At 37.9% G+C, this 24,259-nt stretch overlaps 1 protein-coding gene across 2 annotated transcripts in view; it reads right to left on the reverse strand.

Annotated features, from left to right (window-relative positions):
* TBC1D23 (TBC1 domain family member 23) overlaps positions 1-24,259 on the reverse strand; it is a 66,281-nt gene that overhangs the window by 29,992 nt on the left and 12,030 nt on the right. For both annotated transcript variants that reach the window (XM_047793769.1, XM_047793759.1), the window contains exons 2-5: positions 12,337-12,448; positions 9,781-9,886; positions 8,445-8,649; positions 3,592-3,715 (exon numbers count right to left, since the gene is read on the reverse strand). In XM_047793769.1, the coding sequence (XP_047649725.1) occupies positions 3,592-3,715; positions 8,445-8,649; positions 9,781-9,886; positions 12,337-12,448 (547 nt within the window). The remainder of the gene's footprint in view (positions 1-3,591; positions 3,716-8,444; positions 8,650-9,780; positions 9,887-12,336; positions 12,449-24,259) is intronic.

The following is a 24,259-nucleotide window of genomic DNA, read 5'->3' on the forward strand; positions in this document are numbered from 1 at the left end:
CCATAGCATAATAACTTGAATATAGTTACCCATGAGTTTATAGGTTAAGTACTTCCAAAGTAATTGCAAAGATCAAGTATGGTAATTTAAGAGCACTAAATGAAATTTTAATGACAATGTAAAGGCAAATTACTCCCCAAGCTTACTTGTATATCATTTGAAATAGATGAGACAACATTCATGCTCCTCAATAGGTTTCAGGAGCTCAGTGTTTTGTTTTTTTTGTGGGACAGGCTGTGCTCATGACATGTGAAAGTTCCTGGGCCAGACACTAAACCTGTGCCACAGCAGTGACAACAGCCAGATTCTTAACCACTAGGTCACCAGGGAACTCCCATAACAGATACATTTAGTGAATATTTAGTGAGTACTAAACTACTGCCTCCAGTCTTTTATTAAATATCTCTTTAGTTTAATATTCTTATTTTAATATTCTTTTATTAAATATTTCTTATTTGATATTCTAATATTCTGTAGAAAAGGGAAGAGAAATTAAATTACTTAATTTAATAATTTTAATATTCTAATATTTAACTCTAATATTAAATATCTTATTTTAATATTCAAAGTAGACATTTTTTTTCCTCCCCATTTTACAGGTAAGAAAACAGACTTATATTAATAACCTTCCTAAATAACATCACAGAGCTAGTGAGTGGTGGTGTTTGGATTAGAAAAAAGGCCTGAGGTTCTTCAGCCCATGTAACTGCTCTTACTGTTGACTACAAAGCTTTTGAAGTACATAATGCTTCTAATGTTCTTTGTAGTTGCTTAAAATTTTTATTGCAAATACAGATTACTACATATACAGAATATGCAAACACAAACAGAATAGCAAAGTATGGTCATTAAACTCACTTAGCTAACCTAAAGCTACTACTGTTTTTGTTCATAATTAGGAGTTCTCCAGGTTTAAGAATTTGTTTTGTTTCATCTCATGATTGGAAAAAAAAAAAAAAAAAGACTCCATTCCATAGACATGATACCAGTAGCAAGAATGAGCCATTTGGGGCATCAACAAGGAAAAACTGGTTGTTTCAGTAACCAGTTAAAACCTGCTACCAGCAATGAGTATTAATTCAGAGTACTGGCTACAGAAATGCCACTTCCCAAGTATGATGTGATTAGAGAGACCTCTATTAAAGTATCAGAATGCTTAAAAGAAAGTTTCTTACTTCAATAAAAATAAGCGGTTTTTTTTTTTTTTTTGCTTTTGAGGGTCACACCTGTGTCATACGGAAGTTCCCAGGCTAGGGGTCGAACTGGAGCTGTGGCTACCAGCCTATACCACAGACACAGCAACATGGGATCCGAGCCAGGTCTGTGACCTACGTCGTAGCTCACAGCAACGCTGGATCTTTAAACCCACAGAGCGAGGCCAGGGATCAAACCCACATCCTCATGGATGCTAGTTGGGTTCGTAACCCACTGAGCCACAATGGGAACTCTCACAAATAAGAGGATTTAATGACAACAGGAGTTCCCATCGTGGCGCAGTGGTTAACGAATCCGACTAGGAACCATGAGGTTGCAGGTTCGATCCCTGCCCTTGCTCAGTGGGTCAAGGTTCCGGCGTTGCCGTGAGCTGTGGTGTAGGTCGCAGACGCGGCTCGGATCCTGTGTTGCTGTGGCTCTGGTGTAGGCTGGCAGCTACAGCTCCGATTCGACCCCTAGCCTGGGAACCTTCATATGCCGCAGGAGCGGCCCAAGAAATGGCAAAAAGACAAAAAAAAAAAAAAGAGGATTTAATGAATCTCAGAAAAACTAAAATTTTATAGGTATTTTATTCTACTCCAAGTGACAAGACTATAGCCCAGAGGGAACTAGAGTGTAGGGTGTTAAACAGTCTAAGATTTAGTATGCCAGAGCTGAAACCAGTTAGCATTCTGAGGTCACCATTTCCTGATTGAGATAGATAACTATTATTATTACTGTTTTACAGATTCTAGAAATCAAAGCTCAGAGGTTAAGTATACTAAATCACACAGTAAGTGGCAGCAATGGAATCCTTTCTGAAAAAAAAGTTAGGTAAAATATAATCAATGAATATGTGGGGTTTTTTTTTGTTTTGTTTTGTTTTGTCTTTTTGCCTTTTCTAGGGCTGCTCCCACAGCATATTGAGGTTCCCAGGCTAGGAGTCCAATCAGAGCTGTAGCTGTCAGCCTACGCCAGAGCCATAGCAACACCAGATCTGAGCCAGGTCTGCAACTTATACCACAGCTCACGGCAACGCTGGATCCTTAACCCACTGAGCAAGGCCAGGGATCGAATCCGCAACCTCGTGGTTCCTAGTCGGATTCGTTAACCACTGCGCCACAACGGGAGCTCCTGAATGTGTTAAATTTTTGATTAAACATATTCTTCTAGCACTTGATCACTGTTTTAGAAAGATCTTCAAGTTAATCTAGAAAAGCAGTTCTCAAAATGTGGTCTAAGAAGGCTTGGAAGTTCCCAAGAGTATTTACAGGGGAGTCTGTGAGGTCAAAGCTACTTTTATCATACAGGTTAGACTTTGCCTTTTTCATATTCATTCTCTCACAAATGAATTTTCCAAAGGCTACATGAAATGTAGTATCACCACAAATTGAATAAAGAAGCAGATATGAGAATGTACCTGGCCTGTGACCTAACCAAATAATGAGATTTGCAAAAATATTACAAAATCTTACTATTCTCAATGACATCCTTTTGGAAAACACAATTATTTTTCATTTAAAAATGGGATCTTTATGTTAACATGTACAGAATTTATCACTACTAAATGAATTAATAAATTACTAAAATTTCTGGAGTTCCTGTTGTGCCTCAGTGGTTAACGAATCCAACTAGAAACCATGAGGTTGCAGGTTCGATCCCTCGCCTTGCTCAGTGGGTTAAGGATCCAGCGTTGCCGTGAGCTATGGTGTAGGTCACAGACACAGCTCGGATCTGGCGTTGCTATGGTTGTGGTGTAGGCCAGCAGCTACAGCTCTGATTAGATCCCTAGCCTGGGAACCTCCATATGCCGTGGGTGTGGCCCTAAAAAGACACACACACAAAAAAATTTCTAACCAAAATAATTCACATAAACTATGAATCCTTAATAAATGCTGAGTTTAAGAGCTCCTGAGACCAAAAGGTTTGAGAACCATTAACCTAGAATAAAACTTCTCATTTAAAATACAAATATAGGATGACAGAGCACTGAAGTGTACCTTATATTCTTTTATATTAATCATTTGATAATCTTAAGTCATTTTGCTCATGACTGGATATCAATTCTTATACATACATACATACTATCAACAATTTAATCACATGAAAGTTTTAAAGTGAACCGATATATATCATATATTTACATATATTACATACACATAAGAATATGTCACACATATTTACATATATATGTAAAACAAAAGGCTAAACTTCATATTAATTCAAGTGAAAAGCAAAAAAAATTTTTTTAAGTACCAATAGTTTTACACCTCTGGTTTACATAGTGGTCTATAACTTAGGGCTTTTCTTTCTCTTCCTTGGGAGGAGGGAAAAAACCTAACTATAGTTTTATAGAAAGCTATTTTTCATTAAGTGTTCCTACTTTCACTTTATTACCCAGTTGAGTGCATAGGAGTCTGGAGTAATTTTCTTTGTATCAAGAAAAGAACAAAGCTCAGGCTCATGGTATTGGATGAGTAATCGGAAAAGATGAAATGGTCTTCCCTTCAGGGAACAATCCCTAAAAGACAAGAGAAGAAAGATTTCTTGTATTAATAGATCACAAATAATCATATCAGCAGTTGATCCTCCCACAGTACCCATCTCCCTTCCCTACCTCAGAATACTGAACACCACAGCATTCACAGCAAGTCTACCTGTGACAACTGTTCAGAGTTCTCTTGCTAACACCTCACATACCTGATCTGACTGAAACTTTGTAGAAACAGCAGGTCTACGGCCAACTTTGGGGAGATTCTTTCCAGGTGAATCCAGGTAGCACTCAAGAGAAGGACTACAGGGACCACTGAAAACCATGGGACCACTTAAGTTATTTTGATAAGTTTTGGATCCTAAAAGGAGACTTGGAGAATCCTGAGGAAGTCCAGCTCCATTCCTCGCTGCCAAATAAGAAGAAACTCCTAGGAAGGCTTCAGGTTAGCTTCACAGTTAATGTACTCAATCAGGAATCCTTACAAGTCTGAAATGGCCATAGATGAACATGTGAAAATAGTGGACCCAGAGTCTTAGAAGCTGTTGAAGTGGCCTAGGTACCAGCGCTTAGAGTCAATCCTGGGAGGTGCCAAAAACTGAGTAAGTGTACTACTCCTTGCCTTCTTCCCCTGTGTCTAATAAAAACACAAACAGCCCAAAGTACAGGCCATCATATTAAAAGTCAATATTTACTGACAAAATACCATGTGCCAGACACTATAATAGACACTTGATAAAGTTATCTCATTTTAGCTTTATAAGTAACTCTGTGAAAGATACTGTTATCACCCCCATTTTAGAGATGAGAAGTGATGGAGCTAATAAGACTTGTACACAGAAACTGGGTATTAAACCATTATGCCATACTGCCCTTTCACATACATGTAATTTAATATTTCAACAAATGGTATTTTGGTAGATTACAGTCTAAAAAAGCAAGCTGTAAAAAATATTGAAATAAGGTAAAAGGCTTCATGTAAAAAAGATAATGAAATGAATGTCAAGAGTTTTACAATAAAAGCACTGATAAAGAATGTTTTAAAATGCTATTCAGGTGGGAATAATGAAAAATAGTTTCTACAAAACTAAGATGTGAGGTCAATGCCAGGATTTGGTATGACCCTCCATCTACTGTTTTTTAATACTGCAGGTAATAGGAAAGTTTTCTAGAGAAAGCCCTAAACTGGTAATTCAGTGCCTAGAGGCAGAACTGGATTCACACACTGGCAAGATCACTCCTCCTTAGTCTGAATACTTTTCCCACAATATAAATGCAAGGCAGTACACTGCTAAGACAAAACATAAAAACACAGAAGGTAAGCAGAGTGGGGATGTATATTGCCTAGCCTGTGGTCTCATCTTCAGAAAATGTGGAACTTCTCAGAGAGTCAGCCACTGCAACACCATTATTCATTTAACGGCCATGTACTGCAGTTACTCTCCATTGCAAGGCACTGTGCTTGACAGAATTCTACCCATGTCATACCTGAATCTGTATTAAGATGTATTATAGCGGAGATGTTCTAGCAACAATTTGTGGGGCTGTGCTCCATGCAAGGGCATTAGCACTAACCCTGGCTGGAGTATTGTGACACATGTAGAACGCATAGAAACAGTAATCAAAGGAACCTGATAAGATATTACATAGCTCAATGTAAACCCCCCTCCCTCTCCTAGTAACTACTACCACCAACATTCTGTAGAAAGCTGGAACAGAAGCTTGGTATTACTAGCTCTGCTATACTGAGAGATGGTAAAATATAAGCAGCTGAGACAGTTCAGCAGAATGACTCCCAAATATGAATTCCCGTTTCAGCTTCACCAGGACCTTAGCCCTGTATTCTGGCATCTCTGGGTCTGTTTTCCTTACATGAAGCACTACTGCTTCAAGTTAAGCACAGAGGTTCTCCACTATGGTACAACTTAGAATCACCTGGGAGTTAAAAAAGAAAAAAAAAAATCTATATGGCTCTAACATAGTCTATTCAAAACTTTAAGGACCAGTATGTTTTGAAAGTTCTTTGGTTGAACAAACATTTCTCCAAAGAAGGCACACAAATTGCTACCAAACACATGAAAAAATGCTGAAAATCATTAGCTGTCAGGGAAACACAAATCAAAACCAGAATGAGGTATCACTTCACACTCAGTCTGGCTATAAAAAAAAAAAACAAACAAAAAAAACAAACAAATGTTGACAAGTATAGAAACTAGGATTTTCATTCATGGCTGGTGGGCATGTAAAATGGTGCAGTTATTGTGGAAAAGTCTGACAATCCTTCAAAAAGTAAAACACAGTTACCATAGAATCCAGCAATTCCACTCCTAGGTACATACCCCCAAAAAATCAAACACATGTTCACACAAAAACTTGTATAGAAACGTTTATAGCAGCATTATTCATAATAGCAAAAAAGTGAAAACAATTCTAATGTCCATCACTGTTGCATGAGTAAATAAAATGCAGTATGTGCACACAAGGAAATACTACTCAACAATAAAAAGAGAGTAATGACATATGCTGCAATATAGATGGATCTTTAAACCATAATGCTAAGAAGGAAGTCACAAAAGACCACATACTATATGATTCCATTTTTTTTTTTTTCTTTTTATGGCCACCTCTGTAGCATATGGAAGTTCTCCGGCTAGGGGTCAAATTGGTGCTACAGCTGCGGCTTATATGACAACCACGGCAACACCGGATCCAAGCCACATCTGTGACCCATGCCACAGCTTGTGGAAATGCCAGGATCCTTAACCCATTGCGCAAGGCCAGAGATCTAACCCAGCCCCTCACAGAGGCAACAGCAAGTTCTTAACCTGCTCAGCTACAATAAGAACTCCTATGATTCCATTTACATGAAATGTCCAGAATAGGCAAATCTACAGAGAAAGAAAGACTAGTGGTTGCCTAGGGTGGACAGTGTGGGGGGGAAATGGAGAGTTAACTGCTAATAACTATAGGATTTCTTTTTGGGGTGACAGAAACAGTCTAAAAATGATTGTGGCTATGGCTGCACAACTCTGTGACTATACTAAAAACCACTGAGTTGTACATACTAAAAGGATGAATGTTATAATACAAGAATGACATCTTTTTTTTTTTTTTTTTTTTTTTGCTTTTTAGGGCTGCACCTGCAGCATATGGAAGTTCCCAGGCTAGGGGTCAAATTGGAGCTGTAACTGCTGGCCTATGCCACAGCCACAGCAAACAGGTTCTGAGGCACGTCTGTGGATACCAGTTGGGTTCGTTACTGCTGAGTCACAACCAGAACTAAATATCTTAAACTATAAAGGAAAAAGAAAAAAAAAAGTTCAGCTGATTTTGATAAGCAACTAGGGTAGTAAACCTTATTAAAGAACACGTGTCCAGGAGTTCCTGTTGTGGCTCAGTGGTTAACAAATCCGACTAGGAACCATGAGGTTGTGGGTTCAATCCCTGGCCTTGTTCAGTGGGTTAAGGATCCGGCGTTGCCGTGAGCTGTGGTGTAGGTTGCAGACGCGGCTCGGATCTGGCGTTGCTGTGGCTGTGGTGTAGGCCGGCGGCTACAGCTCCAATTCTACCCCTAGCCTGGGAACCTCCATATGCCGCGGGAGCGGCCCAAGAAATGGCAAAAAAAAAAAAAAAAAGAACAGGTGTCCAACCAAACTGAGGTTCAAATCCTGACTCAATCATACACCAGAAGTGTAATCTAGAAAAAGTCATTTAATATCTTTCTTTCTTTGCCTCAGTTTCTATAGTTTTAAATCAGAGATACCTACCTTAAAGTGATCACTTTAAAGGAGAAAATACATAAAGCACCTATACCTAGAATTGGATGTTATCACATAGAAAATCAGGGGAAAAAAATGGTAGTCATTTAACTATCAAGCTCCAGAAGAGTAGTTCTCTTTCTTTGACTCTACAGTGCAATCGACCAAGAAGGAAAACCTAAACAAACACTGATGCATGGTTGTTTTCCTCAGAGATTTAATTAGTCAGGTGCATAACCAGGCATCAGGATTTTTAAGAACTCTTTCAATGATTTCAATGTGTATCCAGGATTCACTATGCAGTCAAACCACTGGTCTAGATTATGTCAAAAGTTCCTTTTCGCTCTAAAATCCTGACCACCAGGTCCATAGCACTGAGAACTACAAGAATTCTTTCTGACCTCAAGAATGCTGCCCCTGCTACTACCTCCCCACTCCTCACCCTCTTTCCACTCCACTCCCACGACAACCTACACATCAGTCTAGACTCAACTTAAGTGTCACTTGCCCAAAGACCTCCCTGACCTCCAGGGCAAGTTAGGTTGACCCCATTACACATTTCCATAGCACTTTATACTTCACTTTCCTAACACTCAGCACACTTCTAATTACTTGTTCAACACCTGTACTTCTAGGACTACATGCCAAACTGTAACCCCAACACCTCACTTAAGGTACCCGCACTCCAGAAATTTTGCTTTTTACTTAGACACTGTAATGTTATTCTTACTTTACAGGTAAAGAAATCAAAACAGGGATACCACCAAAAAGTATGAGTTACTCTACATATAAAAACTACAGAAGCATAAATTCTTAACTAAAGAATTCTTTAAAAAATGTTTATAACCACAAAAATAAAGTCAAATAACAATTATGATTCGAACAACCTTAAAAATTATATGAACTTTTTACTTTACCACCAAAGTAAATCTAACAATTTTAGTTCAAAACAAACTAAACTCTGATTCATTTTTAAAACTATAATAACTAAATCATATTACCTGGGAATGTACTTATTCATGATAGCATAAAAGCAGTTGTATAAATCGCTGCGTGGCAGTTGAAGATGCACCAACGGTTTGAGTAGATGTATCCAGCTAAGGGACGTGCTATATTTAATGTTACGTGATTTACAATAAAAGGTAATTACAGATTCAATATCCAAAAGTAATTCTGCTGCCTTCTCTTCCGGCACTGAAAGCTGGTCTAGAAGATAAGTGTCAAAATAAAGTTACCAAGGGCTCATCAGATGCCCAGTTATTGGACAAAGTACTTGTTTATAAACATATAATACAATCTTAATGCATTTAGAGCATGTCAAGGGCAAAAGAGAACTACACAAAAGCACATTTTTGGGGAGTTCCCTCGTGGTCTAGTGGTTAGAATTTGGTGCTTTCACCACCTCAACCTGGGGTTCAATTCCTGGTCTGGGAAATGAGATCCCACATCAAGCTGCTGCACACACACACAAAAATTTTTTTAAGTTAAAAAAAATAAATAAGGCACATTTTTTCTTATACTTATTCATATTTACTAGCTATTTATTATTTACTAACTTAATAATACTTGACCTATATACAGGTTAAACATAAGAATGAATAATCTGAAGCAGAAAAAGTAGGCATAACCCACATTTCTGGAAAGCAAAAGTGTTTTCCAAACAACAGATTATCATCTGCCATGATGGGCATCTGCCACTATAGCTTTATCAAGAAGAGGGAAAGTGATTCATTCTCCACCACCAAATTCCCTTTCCTTTGCCCACATCGACAATAATATTTCTGTTGAAGTTAGCACACAAAAGCCTATTTAATTAATAACAATAAAATATGACACACGTAGGAACAAAAAGACATCAACGGACTATAGATGGATTTTTACAAAGAGAAATATAAACCAAATTAACTTAATCTTCAAAAAACCTCATGGGATGACTGGAAACCTATTCACCCATGATTTACAATAGTTTTTCTGTAACATGACTTATGACTTAAAGACAGACTTTTGGAACACAGCCCCCTTATTCTGAGGACTGTATACAATCACACAGGTCTTCAATTATACAAAAAATAATTTAAAAACTGCCACAAAACTGTAAGGGTACCTGAAGAATTAAACATATAATGAAAAAGAAACATTAAAAACTGGACTCTTTCTTAAAATGCTAAACAGTATTTCATAAGAACTTCAAAAGAGAAGTTCTAAAATTATTAGCCCTTTACAAATTCAGCATATCCCAAATTTTAACAAGATAATTATTCTACTAAAAAGCAACTCCTCCATCCAAAAATTATTATTTGCAAAACTTTTCTGTTTGAAGGCAAATGTTAAACTTACCAATAAACTCCTGACAATCTTTGTGAATAGTGTTCTGTTCTGCCAGGTCTAAAATACCATCCCAAGATGCCAAACTATCGCCTTTTCCTGCAACATTTAGAGCAATCTGGAAGAAAGATTTTTAAAAAGCAACTAGCTTCATATGTTATTTCTCATTCTTGGAAAATATGCTATAATAATGGCTGCCTGAATTTAGGAATAATAATGCCAACTTCAAAGATTACAAAGTAATGAATGTATCTACATCAAATTTTACTACTTTATGTTGATCCAGTTAATAAAATGAATTACACAAAATATTTACATAACTATATATGTAAATTTAATTCAAGCAAATGTCATCAACGCTATAGAGTGAAAGTTTGTGTCCCCTCCCCCAAATTCATATATGCTGAAACCTAATCCCTGATGTGATGGTATTTGGAGCTGGGACCTTTGGGAAGTAATTAGGTCATGAGGGTGAAGCATTCAAGAGCGGGATTAGCCTTCTTATAAAAGAGACCTCACAGGAGATCCCATCGTGGAGCAGCAGAAATGAATCTGACTAGGAACCATGAGGTTGCCAGTTCAATCCCTGGCCTCGCTCACTGGGTTAAGGAGCTGGCATTGTCCTGAGCTGTGGTGTAGGTCGCAGATATGCAGCTCGGATCCCGAGTTGCTGTGGCTATGGCGTAGGTCGGCAGCTGTAACTCTGATTCAACCCGCAGCCTGGGAACCTCCATATGCCATGCGTGTGGCCCTAAAAAAAGTGGGGGGTGGGGAAGAAGAGACTTCCCCCACAGACTTCCCATTGTGGCTTAGCAGGTTAAGAACCCAACATAGAGTCTGTAAGGATGTGGGTTTGATCCCTGGCCTTGTTCAATGGGTTAAGTGTCCAGCATTGCTATAAGGTGCAGCATAGGTCCCAGATGAGGCTTGGGTATCATGTTGCAATTGCTGTGGTGTAGGAGGCAGCTGCAGCTCCGATTCAAACCCTAGCCTGGGAACTTCCCCATATGCTGCAGATGCAGCCCTAAAAAAAAAAAAAAGGAAAAAAATTAAAAGAGACCCCAAAAAGCTCCCCTGTCCCTTAAACATGTGAGGACACAGTTTAAGCAATTATTATTTTTTTCAATTTAATGATGTTATGGTTATTTTAAGTCTTTATCTTTAAATTTTCATACTGAAATATTTTAGTGTGCTAATAAAGATTTGCTTTAATATAAACCAGTGGGTGGATGGGAGGAAAGGATAAGAAATCCTTATCCCTAATCAAACAAGACTGGCCAAATATTGATAACAGCTAAAGCTAAGTGACAGGTATGTGGCAGGTTCACGAAACAAGTCTCTCTACCTTTGTATGTTTTAAATTTCTGTAATAAAATATTCAAAATGCATGTGCCATTGTAATTCCACTTCTTTTACATATATATGCACAGAGGAGAAAAAAAGTAGTAAGATGTACACCAAAACTTTTTTTTGTTTTCAGGGCCACACCCATGACATATGGAAGTTCCCGGGATAGGGGTCGAATCGGAGCTGTAGCCTCCGGCCTATGCCACAGCCACAGCAATGCCAGATCCTAGCCTTGTCTCTGTGGTCTATATCACAGCTCACGGCAATACCGGATCCTTAACCCACTGAGTGAGGCCAGGGATGGAACCCACATCCTCACGGATACTAGCCGGATTTGTTTCCACTGGGCCAGGACAGAAACTCCCCAAAACACTATTATGTGTTTTACCTATAAGTGGTAGATAACAATGATTTTTATCTTATCCTTTGCTTATACGTGTTTTAACAAAGGGAATGATTTCACTTTTTTAAATCATAACAAAATCTTAATTTAAAACAAAATAAAATGATAATACACATGTAGAGAACAGCTAGAGAGAAAAATAAAGCAAAGGAAAAATCTCCTGTAACTCCAACACCCAGAAACCTGCTCCCTCTCCCCTTATTTATTTATTTATTTATTTATGTCTTTTTGCCTTTTCTAGGGCCGCTCCCTCGGCATATGGAGGTTCCCAGACTTGGGGTCTAATTGGAGCTGTAGCCACCAGCCTACGCCAGAGCCACAGCAACAGGATCCGAGCCACGTCTGCGACCTACATCACAGTTCACGGCAACGCCAGATCCTTAACCCACTGAGCAAGGCCAGGGATTGAACCCACAACCTCATGGTTCCTAGCTGGATTTGTTAACCACTGCACCATGACAGGAACTCCCCCCACATTTTTTTAAAAATATGGCTGAGATCATTCCATATCTGAAATATAATTATATAATAATTCTATTTTACTCATTGGTTGCATTTTTCCATTTCATTAAACAATCTTCATAAATGTTATTTCTAACGGCTACAAAAGAAAACACTGCCTTTCAAAACCTAAATTATTAAACATACCGAACACTACAGAAACACACATTTTAGGAAGCTGCTCTGTTTGATAAATTTTCAAAATGTGTTAAGCTCGTAAAATTATAAAGTCCTCTGCAATGAAGACAGCTAAAAATAAAAATTCTAAAATATTATTCTTAAGTGATTACATTTTACTTGTTTTAGTTTCCAGTTACCTTCCAAACTTTAGCCCTCAAATCAGCAGGCAGTGGTCTCCCTTGAATTATATTTCTCAAAGTTTCAAGATCACAACCTCCCGCATCCAGAGCTTCTTCAAGATCCTTTTCCCTGAAAAATAAGTCCTATTTATTAAAGATAAATTTTATTTTTTCTCCCTCAATAATCATATATAACTATGGCCTATTTAAGGTAAACGTCTAAGAAAAAAAGGTTCCCAGCAGCAAAAACAAAATGCCAAAGCACATACTGCATTTTGTTTTCTTGAAGGGAATCTTGGGTTTCATAGTTAATTTACTCTTACCTTACACTTAGTTCTAGCAAGCTTAGCTATATGTTTTCTAAGATTAAAGAAATTTAAAAACATGAAACAGGGCAAAGAGCATTGAGAAGTCATAGTAATAATAATATTCATAGTAGTAGTTAATGACATACTTTCACAGTACCTTTATCCCAGGCACCATTCCAAACATTTCACATGTGGTTTTTTTGTTTGTTTGTTTAATTCTCACAATAACCCTATGAAGTAGGTTATACCACTGGCTCCAGGTTACAGACACAAAAACTGAGGCAAAGAGGGGGTTGTATAGCTTACAGTCACACATCTAGTAAGCAGTAAAACCAGGATTCAGATTGTAACATTCTGGTTCCAGAATTTATGCTCTTAACATTATGCTAGATAGTGGCAAGGAGGAGAAACCATAATACTAGGCCAAGAATACTAGTACAAAACCACACATACATCATGCCTAGAACAGTGCCTGGCTTATGATAAATGTTCAATAAATGTTACAGGAACAACAAAAACAAAACTAATGGCATCACAGTGTTTATTAAAGCAAAATAATATATCATCAAGTAAATCAGTTATGTTTAGTCTGCTATGTTTAAGGAGAAGAGTAGAAATTAAATCTTACTTTCACTTTTATATGGTTAAAATAATAATTTTTTTTAAAACTCTCACAAGTTTAGCCAGGAAATAATTACATAAAATAGCTAATTCCTTCAGAATTCATAAAAGCTGTGGTTCCAGTCACTGTTTATAATTTTAATACACAATACATAAGAAATCTGTACAAATAAAAATCCCTAACTTAGCCAATTTCTAAAATTCTTTAAATAGGCTAAAAGGCAGAGTGTCTCACTTGGATCAGGAAACCAGGATTTTGTCACACTTTGTAGATCTTGAGGAAAATAAATTACTCCTATTACATATTCTCTCAATAAGATAATGCAAATCTCCTCTATTGATAGGATTCTAAGAATATTAGTTTAAATGTATAAATCTGAAGTGCTGCCCCCTTAAGGGAAAAGAATTAAGTGAAAATGTAATCACTTGGGATCATAGTCAACAGAAAAGCAGTGATCAACTTTGAAAGATTTCTTAACAAAACCACTACAAACTAATACATGTAACAATCTAACCAGCAATCACTCAGGAAACATTTTGTTCTTTTGCTATATGGTTACCAAAGTGCTGGACCAAAAGAAAGAGACTTCAAGTCTATTGCTGAGAAACAGTTAATTAAAGCCTGTATTAAAAAAGACTGGAGTTTATCTATTCTATTTGGGCAAAATGTACAAGATAATCTATTAAGAGTTTGAAGGTTTTTTTGTAATCAGTAAACAAAGAAAATTTAATGGACTCTTTGAAGAATAAGTACCATTCTTTACATATTTATTTATTTGGTTGCCTGGTGGCATATGGAGTTCCTGGGCCATGGATCAGATCCAAGCCACAGCTATAACCTAAGCAGCATCTGTGGCAATGCTGGATCCTACCATTCTTTTAAATGTTTAAACATGTAAATGAACTGAAAACACCATTTAATGACATAAAATTATTTTCATCAAGTAATGAAGAACTAGAATTTTTCTATTTTTCAGTGCAAAATCTTTGGTTTCTTTTTGAAGTAACTTTGCCAAATTCCTTACTATTCCAGATAACAAAGTCAGTACTCTGGGGCAAAATGCCCAAGCCTCAATGTACTTTTAAAATGATAACAAGTACATCTCTGTTGACACAGCTGCTACAGTACCTTTATGCTGCCCCCAGGGAACCACAAATGTAGTTTCCAGGAGCACAATCATAAACAAGAAACCAGAAAAATGCACCAACTTAAGTGGTCAAAGGCACTTCGCACAACTAAATAATTAAAAAAGTAATGTTACCTCTGAACAAGGTATCCAAAGGTTCAGTTATCAGACTTACAACACTACAAATGTGCTTGTAAAAGTAATAAAAAAGCTGAAAATAGTGAAGTTAAATAATTCATAAAAGAGTCAATTTCCTCTCAAGAGATAGGAACTCTGTGGCATTTAGCTCCCAGATAGAATTTTCCTTCTCCAAAATCAAGTTTGTTTTTATTATTAAACAAGCAATACCTAATGTGCAAAAGCAAAAGCAAAACGCATGTCCAGTGGAATATGACTGAGTGGGTTGTGATTTTTTAAGTCATCTTTGATGATGGTGGCGTCTAACTACCCTTACAAACTAAAGGTAGTTAAAAATGTACTGGACAGACAGGCCTTAAAATAGAAAACTGAAGGCCTTGTCCATTTATCTTAACAAGTATGAAAAACAATTGTCTTCTTTGCACAGAAGGTTTAAGACAAAGCAAATCTAAAGTCTAGGGATTGGAAAGAAGCAGAAATGCATCTCTTCCTAACTCTAACTTTGTGACCTTGAAATTTTAACATATGTTTGTATAGTACTATAGCTTACTGTAAATGATCTATCAATGACATATTTTCAAAACCTAAATAAAACCTAAGAGAAATTCCCCACACGTGATGATTTGTGGCAAAATCACCTCACCTAAGCATTGTAACCAAAGTTGCTTTAGAATTACAGCAAGGCAAACAATGTGACTAAATTTATATGAAATTAGCTTAATGTTTATACTTAAGCTAGCAACTGAATTCAATTTTTCTTCCTCAACCAAATAGTGAGTAACTTCTGGCATATGGAAGCATTTACACAAAGCAAGTTAAGGAGGTGAGGGGACATGAATTTTCAAACACTACCAAATTAAACATTCATTTCTAAATGCTTCTAGGATTTAAAATTTCAATTTGAAATTTTGTAATTATTTTCAAAATAAGCCACACATTGAATCATATTTAAAAGTTAAATCAAGTTTAGGGAGTTCCCTTCATGGCTCAGTGGTTAACCATCCCAACTAGGATCCATGAGGATGCGGGTTCAATCCCTGACCTTGCTCAGTGGGTTAAGGATCCAGTGTTACCGAGAGCTATGGTGTAGGTTACAGATGAGGCTTGGATCCGGCATTGCTGTGGCTATGACAAAGGCCGGCAGCTATAGCTCCAATTTGACCCCTAGCCTGGGAACTTTCATATGCCTTGGATTCGGCCCTAAAAAGCAAACAAAAAAAAAATAAGTTTATTCAAGTTTAAAAGTTTCTTGTTGTGGCTCAGGGGTAACGAACCTGACTAGTATCCATGAGGATGTGTGTTTGATCTCTGGCTTCCCTCAGTGGGTTAAGGATCCAGTGTTGCCATAATGTGTGGTGTAGGTTGCAGACATGGCCTGGATCCAGTGTTGCTATGCCCAGCAGCAGCAGCTCCAATTTGACCCCTAGCCTGGGAACTTCCATATGCTGCAGGTACATCCATAAAACTAGAACACACTCTCACACCACGCACAAAAATAAATTCAAAATGGCTTCAAGACTTAAACACAAAACAAGACACCATAAAACGCGTAGAAGAGAACACAGTTGAAACATTCTCTGATATCAACCATACAAATGTTTTCTTAGGTTAGTCTCCCAAGGCAATAGGAAAAAAAACAAAAATGAACCAATGGGACCTAATCAAATTTATAAGCTTTTGCACAGCAAAGGAAACCATAAAAAAAAAAAAAAGACAACCTATGGAATGGGAGAAAATAGTTGCAAAGGATGCAACCGACAAGGGCTAACTCTCCAAAATATACAAACAACTCGTACAACTCGAGGGCACAAAAACAAACAACCCAATTGAAAAATGGGCAGAAGACCTGAATAGACATTTATCCAAAGAAGACATATGATGGCCAACAGGCACATGAAAAAAATGCTCAACATCACTAATTATTAGAGAAATGCAAATCAAAACTACAACAAGGTACCACCTCACACCAATAAGAATGGCTATCATTAATAAGTCTAAAAAAAACAAATGCCGGAGAGCATATGGAGAAGAGGGTACCCTCCTACACTGTTGCTGGGAATGTATATTGGTACAACCACTAAGGAAAACAGTATGGAAGTTCCTCAGAAAACTAAACATAGAACTACTGTATGATCCAGCAATCCCATTCCTGGGCATATATCCGGACAAAACTTTCACTGAAAAAAACACGTGCACCCCTATGTTCAATTCAGCACTATTCACAATAGCCCAAGACATGGAACAACCCAAATGCCCATCAACAGATGAACAGATTAAGAAGATGTGGTATAGGAGGAGTTCCTGTCGTGGCTCAGTGGTTAACAAACCTAACTAGGAACCATGAGGTTACAGGTTCGATCTCTGGCCTCGCTCAGTGGGTTAAGGATCCAGCATTGCCGTGAGCTGTGGTGTAGGTCATAGATGTGGATTAGATCCCATGTTGCTGTGGCTCTGGCGTATATCGGTGGCTACAGCTCCGATTAGATCCCTAGCCTGGGAATCTCCATATGCTGTGGGAGCAGCCCTAGAAAAAGGCAAAAAGACAAAAAGACAAAAAAAAAAAGATGTGGTATATAGACACAATGGAATACTTCTCAGCCATAAAAAAGAACAAAATAATGCCAAAGGCAGCAACATGGTTGGAACTAGAGACTCTCCTACTAAGTAAATCAGAAAGAGCAAGACAAATACCATGACGATATCACTTATATCTGGAATCTAATACATGGCACAAATGAACCTATCTACAGAAAAGAAACAAACTCATGGACAAGGAGAACAGACTGTGGTTGCTAAAGGGGAGGGAGTGGGATGGACTGGGAGTTTGGGGTTAGTAAGATGCAAATTACTGCATTTGGAGTGGATAAATAATGAGATCCTATTATATAGTACAGAGAAATATATCCAATCACTTGTAAAGGAACATGATAACAGATAATGTGAGAAAAAGAATCTGTGTGTATATATCAAAAAAAAAAAATGGGCAGAAGACCTAGATAATTCTTCAAAAACATACAGATGGCCAAGAGGCACATGAAAAGATGCTCAACATTGCTAATTACTAGAGAAATGCAATCAAAACTACAATGAGTGTGTGGTGTTACAGACCTGGGTTCTTGGCCTTCCCTAACCAATAGAAATTGTTAAGAGGCTAGGAAAGAAATTCAGGCAAGGCTTTGTTGGGGCCCCTGTTGCAGTGTTGTGAGGTTGGGGGGGGGGTGACTAAACCAAACAGCTTCCCTTGCTTGTTTGCTTGGGCTGAGGGGGGGCCATAGGGAGTGGCATGCATAGTGCACAGTACCCTGCTTCTGCTCCCCACACCCTTCTTTTGCTCTTGGTACTTCAGAAGTGGCAGCCAGTCTTTTTAGTTTTTCCTATGATTTTGCTCAACTGTCCACGCACATAGTTATTTTTAGTCCTTTATGGTTTCTTTGTATTTTGTTGCTCTTCGCCACTGCAGCAAAGAGTCCCAGGTCCCAGCCTGTCTCAGAGGTACCATCTCATACTAGTCAGAATGGCCATCATTAAAACAAATAACAAATGCTGAAGGGGGTATGGAGAAATGTGCACCTTCCTTCACTGTTAGTAGGAATGTAAACAGGGCAGTCAGTATGGAAAACAATATGATGGTTCCTCAAAGAACAAAAATCAGAGTTGCCATATGATCCAGAGTCCCACTCCTGGGCATATATCCAGACAAAGATGTAATTCAAAAAGATACAGGCACCCCTCTGTTAATAGCAGCTTTACAAGAGCCAAGACATGGAAACAACCTAAATGTCCATCAACAGATGAATGAATAAAGAAGTTGTGGTATATATATACAATGGAATACTACACTGCCATAAAAAAGAATGATATAATACCATTTGCAGCTACTTGGAAGGACCAAGAGATAACCATACTAAATGAAGTAAGTCAGAAAGAGAAAGATAAATACCATATGATATCACTTACATGCAGAATCTAAAACATGACACAAATGAACTTATCTATGAAACAGAAGCAGACTCACAGATATAGAGAACAGACTTGTGGTTGCTAGGGGAAGAGGGGGGTGAGGAAGGGTTGATTTGGTAGTTTGGGACTAGCAGATGCAAACTATTATATATAGAATGAACAAACAACAGGCCCTATGCTATAGCATAGGGAACTATATTCAATATCCTGTAATAAACCATAATGCACAAATTTTTTAAATAAATAAATAAATGAAATGAAGCACTGGAGTTAAAAAAGCAAAGAAGGATATTCTGACCCATACTACAATACAGATGATCTTGAGGACATTATGTTAAATGAAATAAGTTAGTTACAAAAGACAAATAGTATAGCGTTTCAGTTTTACAAGATGAGAAGAGTTCTGGAGATTGGCTGCTTAACAATAGGAATATAGTTAACACTACTTAACTGTATACTGAAACAGTTAACATAAGTATTATGTGTGTACTCTATCATAATTAAAAAAATTCAGGAGTTCCCGTAGTGGCGCAGTGGTTAACGAATCCGACTAGGAACCATGAGGTTGCGGGTTCGGTCCCTGCCCTTGCTCAGTGGGTTAACGATCCGGCGTTGCTGTGAGCTGTGGTGTAGGCTGCAGACGCGGCTCGGATCCCGCGTTGCTGTGGCTCTGGCGTAGGCCAGTGGCTACAGCTCCGATTTGACCCCTAGCCTGGGAACCTCCATATGCCGAGGGAGTGGCCCAAAGAAATAGCAAAAAGACAAAAAAATACATTCAATACACCATAAAAGTTCATTATTCCAGGCTTTAGAGTCAGATCTGAACTCCAATCCTGGCCCAACTCAACAGCCATATATATGATCTTAAGCAAGTGACATATACAGAAACACAGTGCTTACCTTAGGCTTAGGTAACACTTAAACAAATTCCTATATACAAAGTATTTAGTGCAATAGTTGGCACACGATTCTTCAATAAACAGAGGCCGTAAGTACTACCACTACCGTTATTATTACTGAACAACAGCTGACGTGAATGACTTTTTCTTATCATAACAAAATCAAAGGTGATTTCCAATGTATTTTGACCTCTAGGAAGAGATGGGATAGGACTGGCACAGAAGTCCCCAGAAAAGGCAACGGACATAGTCTGGTCAGAAGGTGTGCAAAATCAGAACAGGCAGATATGGAAGTAAAGAATCAAAGAGGAAGACTGAGACAGCACTGACCAGAGGCAGGCACAGTGCAGGTCTTAGATCTGAAAGCAAGAGCAAATCTCTAAAATATCTTTTTTTGGAAGGAAAAACATAGGAGAAAATCTTTGTAACTTTGGTTACAAAAGAGTTCTTAGATATGCTAACAAAAGCATCATCCATAAAAGGAGAAACTGATGAATTAGATTTCATTAAAACCAGAAGCGTCTCTTGAAAAGAAAAACAAGGAAGGGACAAGCCACAGATTGAGAAAAAAAAAAAATTACATCTGAATAAAAGGACTTGTGTCAAGAAAAAACAAAAACAAACAAAAAACAAATGCTTGCAACTTAATAAGAAAAAAAGAAAAAAGCCTGATTAACAAAAAATGAGCAAGAGATTTGAACAGACACTTCACAAAAGTAAATATTTAAGGGAGTTCCATGGTAGCTCAGTGGGTTAAGGATCTGGCATTGTCATTGCTGTGGCATGACAATGACCTGGGATCCTCCACATGCCACAGGGGTGAGGGAGGAAAGAAGGAAGGGAGGGAGGGAAGAAGAAAGAAAGACAGGAAGAAAGAACAGAAGAAATACATGAGTTGCATATGAAAAGACATGAAATGCTCAAAATCATTAGTCATTTGGAAAGTAAAACAAAACCCATAGACAGCACTACAATTCCCACCAGAAAAACCAAAAGATTAATAGCAAAAAGTGTCATAGGTAGAAACTGCAACTTTCGTACATAGTTGGTAGGCATGCAAGATGGAACAGAACATGGGATTTCGCAGTTTCCCATAAAGTTAAATATAATTATTTCCATGCAACCCAGCCATTCAAGAACAAAAATGTACATTCACACAAACACATATATATGAATATTCAGAACAAACTGTAGTATAAAATGCAACACTACACAAAATTTTAAAGGCAAAAACTATATGTAACAACATGGACAGATCTCAAAAACATTGTATTTTTAGTGAAGAAAGCTAGGACAGAAGGCTAGTATACACTGAATAGTTCAATTTAACTAAAATTTTAGAAAAGTCTGAACTATAGGGACAGAAACAGATTAGTGGTTCCCAGAGCCAGGGGTAGGAGAAAGGGACTGACTACAAAGTAGTACAGGGAACTTTTTCAGGTAGTGAAGGTGCAGTGTTGGCTACATGACAGTATACATTGGGTAAAACTCATCAAATTGTACCCTGAAAACTGGTGCATTTTCTTGTATTTACATTTTTTTTTTTTAATTTGGTTGCAACCATGGCATGCAGAAATTCCTGGAGCAGGGATCAAACCCAAGACACAGCAGTGATCTGAGCCACAACAGTGACACCAGACCCTTAACCCAGTGTGACACAAGAGAACTCCTTTCCTATTTAAATAAATTTAAAATATGTAAGGCACCGTAAGATTCTCATAAATATATTTCACTATTATAAAGTTAATGGTATTTTTTTTTAAGGCCACACCCATGGCATATGGAAGTTCCCAGGCTAGAGGTCCAACTGGAGCTGCAGCTGCTGGCCTACACCACAGCCACAGCAATGCCAGATCCAAGCAGTGTTTGCAACCTCCAACACAGCTCACAGCAACACTGGATCCTTAACCCACTGAGCAAGGCCAAGGAATGAACCCGCATCCTCAAGGATACTAGCGGGGTTCATAACCTACTGAGCCACAATGGGAACTCCAATGGTATTATTATTAATAAAAAATTTAGGATAATATATTAATTACTATGGGACTTCTTTACATAGAATTTCAAAATAATTAAGGAATCAATAGTAAATTTATTTTTAGGTTAAACCAAGCAAATAAATGTATTAAAATACTACCTCTTTTTAAAATGTGAAAATGCTTCTGAGGATAAATTTTCTACTTTCTTCACTATCTTGGCAAGATTTCTGTTCATTTTCATAGGATTAAGCACCCCTTGTGACTAGTATTTGTCAGTGAAGGAGTAAGGCTTGGAGGGGAGTGTATGACTATAAAATGGCTTTTTCTAATGCAGATAACTGGTCTATATGGCACCTGTATTTTCTATTGTGGCCTTCTCTTATAAAACAGTCAAACAAAAATTCAATAAACTACCTTTGTATTACTTTATTTTAAGGATATTATCCCATTTAGAAAATCATATTAGAGAATTTGGCCAATGTACAAAAAAATTTAAAAACCAACCACAATTCTATTAACATGACATAACCACTGGTAACATTGTGTAAGTAACTTTTCAGTTCATCATATATATATGTATGTGTGTAAGTATGTGTGTAGAGAGACATATATGCACACAAAAAGTGGATTATATTGAATTCATAATTTTACACCTTGCAGGATTCATTTATTTATAATTTTCAAAAATACACATTTGAGTCATTCAATATTCTTAAAAAATAAGATTTTTAGGAGTTTCCTGGTGGCACAGAAGGTAAAGGATCTGGCATTGCCACTGCTATGGCCTGGGTTCAAGCCCTGGTCTGGGAACTTCTGCATGCTGTGGGTATGGCCAAAATTGAAAATAAATAAATGAATAAATAAGGTTTAGAGTCTGTATCAACAAGTATAACCCATACTGGATATGGGCTAGGGGTTCCCAGCTAGGGGTTTAATTGGAGCTACAGCTGCCGGCCTAAGCCACAGCCACAACAATGCCAGATCCGAGCAGCATCTGCAACCTACACCACAGCCCACAGCAACGATGGATCCCTAACCCACTGAGTGAGGCCAGGGATTGAACCCGAACCTCATGGTTCCTAATCTGATTTGTTTCCACTGTGCTGCATGGGAACTCCAGGGGAATTTTAATTTGTCCTTTTTTTTTTTTTTTTTTTGTCCTTAGAGGGGGTATTATTATCTGTATTCTCGAAAATGAAAAAAAATTGCAAGGAGAAAAAAAAAAGATAATAATTCTCACCTCAAACATATGTCTTAGCTTAGAGTATTAAGGTGCTACTAAAGAAACAATACCTCACATACTCAGTAAGAAGAAAACAACCAGTAAGAAGAAAACAATGGGGCATATATTTTATATATATATATATATATGTATTTATATATACACACACACACATATATGTTTTTTCAGGGCTGCACCTGTAGCATATGGAGGTTCCCAGGCTAGGGGGTCTAATCGAAGCTACAGATGCCAGCCTACACCACAGCCATAGCAACACAACATCTGAGCCATGTCTGTGATCTATACCACAGCTTGTGGCAACATCGGATCCTTAACCAAGAGCGAGGCCAGGGATTAAACCCGCACCCTCATGGTTCCTAGTAGGACTCGTTTCCACTACACCATGATGGGAACTCCTTGACGTATGTATTTTTTGATTTATTATTTATTTATTTTAGTTCCCCATACTGAAAACTGAAAGTATAAAAAAAATAAACAAATGCAATCCATATTGACAACAAACTTTTATTTCTAAAAGTTTACATATGTGGAGTTCCCGTCGTGGCTCAGCGGAAATGAATCCGAATAGGAACCATGAGGTTGCAGGTTCGATTCCTGGCCTCGCTCAGTGGGTTAAAGATCTAGCATTGCCATGAGCTGTGGTGTAGGGTGCAGATGCAGCTTGGATCTGGTGTGGCTGTGGCTGTGGCGTAGGCTGGCAGCAACAGCTCTGATTAGACCCCTAGCCTGGGAATCTCCATATGCCGTGGGTGCAGCCCTCAAAATGACAAAATTTTTATTGCACGTGCTCAAAAATTCAAGAGTAAACTGAACTTAAGGGCTTAGCTGTAGATTCTCTGGTCACTGAGTACATCCAGGTGAACAAAGCCCCCAAGATTTAGCATGGGACTTACAAAGCTCATGGTGTGACCAACCCATACATGAGCTCTCCCCACCACAATGATGATCCTTACTGAAAAAGAGCAGATTGTTCCTAAACCAGAAGAGCGTTTCTCAGAATAAAAATATATTCCAGAAAAAACTGAAGAAACAAAACTTATGGCCTGGGAATAAATTCTACACACACACATAAACACACACACACACACACACACACACACACACACACACACACAATAGCAAACGAAAGCTTTAAAAAAAAAAAAAAAAGCAAGGGGAAAGAATTTCTATGGAGAAATCAGAATTCCTATGCATGGCTAGTGGAAATGCAAAATGGTGCAGCCAACTGTGGAAAAGTTTGGCAAACCTTTTTTTTTTTTTTTTGGCTTTTTAGGTCTGCAAGTGTAGCACATCGAAGTTCCCAGGCTAGGGGTCATATCAGAGCTGCAGCTGCTGGCCCAAACCACAGCCACAGCAATGCGGTATCCGAGCTGTGTCTGCGACCTATGACACAGCTCACGCAACACCAGATCCTTAACCCACTGAGACGAGGGATCAAAACTGCATCCTCATGGATACTAGTCAGGTTCATCACCTCTGAGGCGAGATGGGAACTCCATGTTTGTCAATTTCTTAAAAAGTTACACACAGAATTACTATATAATCTAGCAATTCCATTTCAGGGTATATGCTCAAAAGAACTGAAAGCAAGGACTCAAACAGATAGTTTTACAACCATGTTCACAGGAGCATTATTCTTATCAGCCAAAAAGTAGAAACAACCCAA

This window comes from Phacochoerus africanus, chromosome 1 (genome assembly GCF_016906955.1).
Source record: "Phacochoerus africanus isolate WHEZ1 chromosome 1, ROS_Pafr_v1, whole genome shotgun sequence".
Taxonomy (NCBI): Eukaryota; Metazoa; Chordata; class Mammalia; order Artiodactyla; family Suidae; genus Phacochoerus; species Phacochoerus africanus.